The sequence below is a fragment of the Lycium barbarum genome, chromosome 3, assembly GCF_019175385.1.
Source record: "Lycium barbarum isolate Lr01 chromosome 3, ASM1917538v2, whole genome shotgun sequence".
In the NCBI taxonomy this organism is placed as follows: Eukaryota; Viridiplantae; Streptophyta; class Magnoliopsida; order Solanales; family Solanaceae; genus Lycium; species Lycium barbarum.
The window spans coordinates 38835536-38841327 of record NC_083339.1 but is presented as its reverse complement, the minus strand read 5'-3'; the positions used below and the strand labels follow the sequence as shown (position 1 = coordinate 38841327).

The following is a 5792-nucleotide window of genomic DNA, read 5'->3' as shown; positions in this document are numbered from 1 at the left end:
TTGATGTTTGACAAGTATTTCAATCTTAGTAGCTTGTTCGTATGCAATTGCTTCATTGCTTCTGTGTTTAATCTCTTTATTGTCTGCGCAACAGTTGAGTTCTATCTACTCATTGATATACGTGCTTGGGAAAGACGTTGTTCGTTTGGAGAAGAAGTAATGAGATTGTGATCTGAATATCCCTAGAGTTGGGCTAGGATTTGTGACTAGGATAGGAATATACTTAGTTACCACAATCAATTATATACCATGCTCTTATTGCATTCTTGATAGGTCAATACCATAGGAATATAGGAGGCGATTTATCTTGAATCGGCTAGTAGTGGTTCGGAATAATACTACAAGATTAATAATCCGGTTGATTAGCTATTGTGAACAAAGTTGCTAAGTTGAGATACTTGAGTGACTCAATAGGATTGGTGAACCAACCACGACCCTGGAATAATTCTAAAATCTTGATAAAAGTCATTCTTAATCACGTTCTAAGTACAAGTCCTATTTTACATTAGTAGTTAATTACATTACAATATTTAGTTATAAAAGAACCAACACTTTTATTCTTCACTTGCATAGATAGTAAGCAATAGTTTATTCTCGTGAAATATTGGTCATAAGTCTCTGTGGGTTCGACATCCGATTTTACATAATCACTTTATTACTTGTACGACCACGTACACTTGCGTGTGCATTTGGACGCAACAAGTTTTTGGCGCCGCTGCCGGGTTCTTAGAAATCAATTATTTTTGCCATAATAAATTTTATTGCTTCATTTTATCCAAGTGTTAACGTCTTGATCGTAGCTTTTTCCTGATTTCAGGTACTTTACTCGAATGCGAAGGACTGCAAGTCAAAACAATCTTGAGGAATTCGATCCTGAGCCTGAACGGACTTTCAATCGGCGTAGGAGAGATTTGAATTTATTGCAGAACCCGCAGGCCGTCGCAGAAGTACCTGTGGTCATGGCTAATCATCAACCGGCGAAAGTGAGAGAGGTTGCAGTGCCTCGGGTGGCAGATGTCACTTCAAGCATTGTCAAGCCCACCATCGAAGGGCACTTTGAGCTGAAGCATCCTATGATTTAACTTCTTCACTCTAGTGGGCAATTCACGGGAATGTCACATGAGGATCCTCAGCGTCACATCTATACCTTTCTACAGATTGTGGATACTTTTGCCACTGGAAGGGTCACGAAAGAATATGTTCGACTGACACTGTTCCCCTTCTCTCTATTGGGGAATGCAAGTAACTGGTTATTAGCAGAGCCCGCCAATTCTATCACTACGTGGGATGACTTGGCAACGAAATTCTTGACAAGGTTCTTTCCACCAGCAAAGACTGCTCGCCTCCGAAGAGAGATCATGTCATTCAGGCAGAAACAAGGAGAAAATTTGTATCAGGCCTGGGAGAGGTTTAAAGGTCTTCTCAGAGATTGCCCTCATCACCATCAGATGAATGAAGTTCTGGCACACACATTTATTGAGAGTCTGGATGCCCAACATAAGTCATCACTAGACACTGCTGCAGGAGGGCAGGCTCTCGATCTAAGCTATGAAGAATTATTCACACTATTGAACAGGTTTACTCAGAGCACTCCAGACTGGCAGGATGATGTAGCTAGCAGTTCAGTTAGGAAAGCACCGGGTGTCTATGAAGTAGACAATTTTACAACATTATCAGCATAGATTGATGCCATGCGCGCCGAACTCAGGAAGTTAGCTGTGGCACAAGCGCCACCACAGGTGCATGCAGTGCAGCAAGCCATAGCCTTATGTGATATCTGCGGAGAGGGTCATAACAGTGATGAGTGCCCTGCAAATTCCGCATCCATATACTTTGTGGGTAATGCAGGCAAGGGGCAAGGAAACAAAAATAAGTATGGAAATTCCTACAACCCAAATTGGAGGAACCATCCAAATTTTAGGTGGAGTGACAACTCAGGTCATCAGAAGCAGAACTATCAGTCAGCACCTGCTCCTCAAGCTCCCACAAACAGTATGGAAGAGATGATGAAAAAGATGATGGGTGACATGCAGAAGATGATGATAGATCAGCAGAAGTTGATAGCAGATAATCTGAATCGCGATTTGGCTGTACGGAATTTAGAGAGGCAGATGGGACAGATAGCTGGTGCTGAAAATACTAGACCGCCTGGAGGACTTCCAAGTGACACAGATGTGAATCCCAAGCCTTGCAATGCTGTAACTCTGCGAAATGGGCGAGAGCTAGAGGAAGTAACTGCAAAGAAAGCTGGTCGAGGAGAGGCTGAAAAAGAGAAGATTGCCACATAAACGAGTGAAAAAGGGAAGGCTGTTGAGGCATCAGGATCAAAGCAGCCACAGGCCGTGGTTGCAAAGCCACCGCCTCCATTCCCTCAATGTCTGGCAAGACAGAAAGAAGAGGCTACTTATAAGAAGTTTCTTGAATTGCTTAAGCAGGTAAACGTGAACGTCCCCTTGGTTGATATGCTGCAGGGTATTCCAAAGTATGCTAAGTACATCGAAGATATTGTTGCAAATAAGAGCCGTTTCACAGAGTATGCCACGGTTGCACTCACTGAGGAGTGCACTTCTCGTATTCAGAACAGGTTTCCCACAAAATTGAAGGATCCCGGAAGTTTCACTATTGAGATTTCTATTGGGACACAGGTTGTTGCTCGAGCACTTTGTGACCTAGGTACAAGTATAAATCTGATGCCTTCGTCTACCTTTCGGAAGCTAGGTTTGGGAGTGCCCAGACCAACCACTATAGTTCTTCAATTGGCAGATAGATCGTTAGCAAGACCCGAAGGCATTATTGAAGATGTATTGGTACAAGTGGGGTCGTTGATAATTCCTGCTGACTTTGTGATACTGGATTTCGAGCCAGACCTGGAGGTCCCATTTATTTTGGGGCGTCCGTTCTTGGCCACAGGGAGAGCACTTATTGATGTAGCTGCTGGGCAGCTTGCCATGCGAGTACATGATAAAGTAGAGGTCTTCAATGTATACCAAGCTTTGAAGATGCCTGCAATCTATGAGGAGCTGTCCGCCATCACTGTTCTGAATGATGATACCCGAAGACCATTCATCACTTCTCATGATCCATTGGAGAGAGCCTTGGTGGAGGATGATATTTTTGGTGACACTATGGCATTTGAGATGGTGCAGAATCTGGATATGGCAAGTATTTATATTCGGAGAGGTGAGTTTGAGCACTTAGACAGGAAAATGGGGGTAACCCCGAAGTTATCAATTGAAAAGCCTCCGAAGTTGGAATTGAAGCCACTGCCCGCCCATCGTAAATATGCATTCTTAGGTGAGGAGGATACTTTACCAGTGATATTGGCAGCAGAGTTGACCACTTAAGAGGTTAATGTTTTCCTCAAAGTGTTGAAGTCCCACAAAAGAGCATTGGGGTGACAGATATCTGATATTCAGGGAATTAGCCCCGCACTGTGCATGCACAAGATTCTTATGGAGGATGACCATAAGCCCAGCGCACAGCATCAACGGAGACTAAACCCTGTGATGAAGGAGGTTGTCAAGAAAGAGGTAATCAAGTGGTTAGATTCAGGAATTATTTTTCCCATTTCAGACAGTAAGTGGGTGAGCCCGGTGCAATGCGTCCCGAAGAAAGGAGGGATGACAGTTGTGACAAATGATAAAAACGAGCTCATCCCTACTAGAACAATCACTGGGTGGAGAATCTGCATGGATTACCGCAAGCTGAACGAGGCAACCAGAAAGGATCACTATCCTTTTCCCTTCATAGATCAAATGCTTGACAGGTTAGCCGGGCAGGAGTTTTATTGCTTTCTGGATGGTTATTCTGGATATAATCAGATAGCTATTGCTCCGGAGGATCAGGAGAAGACCACGTTTACATGCCCGTATGGCACATATGCTTTCAAACGCATGTCATTTGGGTTGTGCAATGCACCCGCGACTTTCCAAAGGTGCCTGATGGCTATTTTCTCAGAAATAGTTGAGGACTTCGTCGAAGTGTTCATGGATGATTTTTCGGTATTCGGGAACTCTTTTGAGGTTTTCTTGCAGAATCTAGACCGAGTGCTGGCAAGATGTGAAGAAACTAACCTGGTCTTGAATTGGAAAAAATGTCACTTTACGGTCCGAGAAGGAATAGTCCTTGGGCACAAGGTTTCAAAGAGAGGGCTGGAGGTTGATCGTGCAAAAGTGGAGGTCATTGAGAATCTGCCACCTCCCATATCAGTCAAGGGTGTGCGCAGTTTCCTCGGGCATGCAGGATTCTACAGGCGCTTCATAAAGGATTTCTCAAAGATCTCAAGTCCGATGTGCAGATTACTTGAGAAGGATGTGAAATTCCTATTTGATGATGCATGTATTAAGGCCTTTGAAGGTCTAAAGAAGAGATTGGTACTGCACCAATAATCATTGCACCTAACTGGAACTTGCCATTCGAGTTAATGTGTGATGCAAGTGACAACGCTGTGGGGGCTGTGTTGGGCCAGCGACGAGAGAAAGTTTTTCATTCTATCTACTATGCCAGCAAGATGTTAGATGTTGCTCAGTCGAATTACACTGTGATAGAGAAGGAGCTACTAGCTGTGGTTTATGCATTTGATAAGTTTCGGTCCTATCTTGTGGGAACACATGTTATTGTTTACACAGACCATGCATTTATTCGCTACTTGTTCAGCAAGAAGGATGCTAAACCCAGGCTGATTCGGTGGATTCTTCTGTTGCAAGAATTTGATATTGATATTAAAGATCGGAAGGGAGTGGAGAACCAAGTTGCAGACCACCTGTCCAGATTGGACAACCATACCCATTTTGTGGAGGATGTGCAAATTCGAGAGTATTTACCTAACGAGCAGCTATTTGCAATTCCTGTTGCTGAAGTCCCATGGTACGCTGATATTGTGAATTTGATCGTAAGTGGGGTGTACCTACCTGAAGCCACTTCACAGCAGAGAAAGAAGCTATATCATGACTCACGGTTTTACATATGGGATGAGCCGTACTTGTTTAAGCAAGGAACCGATCAGCTAATGCGGAGATGCATTCCACAGACTGAGGTGGGTCAAGTGTTGGAGAGTTGTCATTCTTCCCCATATGGGGGAAACTTTCAAGGTGATCGTACTGCGACTAAGGTATTACGGTCTGGCTTCTATTGGCCCACCCTCTTCAAAGATGCCCATGCATTTGCTAGAAGTTGTGATCGATGTCAACGAACGGGAAACATCTCTAAGAGGCACGAGATGCCTCTGACGAATATATTAGAGGTAGAGATATTTGACGTTTGGGGCATCGACTTTATGGGGCCATTCCCACCATCCTTCGGTAGCAGGTACATTCTGCTTGATGTCGATTATGTTTCAAAATGGGTAGAGGCAGTCCCTCTTCCAACCAATGATGCGAAGGTGGTGGTGAATTTTGTGCGAAAGAATATATTCGCAAGGTTTGGAACTCCACGGGCTATGATCAGCGATGGGGGCGCCCACTTCTGCAACAGCTTGCTGAAGAACCTTCTAGCGAAATATGGGGTAAAGCACAAGGTGTCTACAGCTTACCACCCACAGACATGAGGACAGGTAGAAGTCTCAAATAGAGAGGTAAAGCAAATTTTAGAGAAAACTGTAAACGCTCAGAGGAAGGATTGGGCAATGAAGTTGGATGACGCTTTATGGGCGTATCGCACTGCATATAAAACCCCCATCGGAGCTTCTTCTTACAGGTTAGTCTATGGGAAAGTGTGTCACCTGCCGGTTGAGCTAGAGCATAAAGCATATTGGGAATTAAAAAGCTCAATCTTGATATGAGCTTGGCTAGAGA

General features: G+C 44.0%; 1 protein-coding gene across 1 annotated transcript; it reads left to right on the top strand.

The window, feature by feature from the left end:
* The first annotated feature begins 1691 nt into the window (after positions 1-1691).
* On the top strand, positions 1692-3344 carry LOC132630736 (uncharacterized). Its single transcript, XM_060346311.1, has 2 exons — positions 1692-2250; positions 2302-3344. Exons 1-2 carry the CDS (start codon positions 1692-1694, stop codon positions 3342-3344), a joined length of 1602 nt encoding a protein of 533 aa, XP_060202294.1.
* Positions 3345-5792: the final 2448 nt, after the last annotated feature.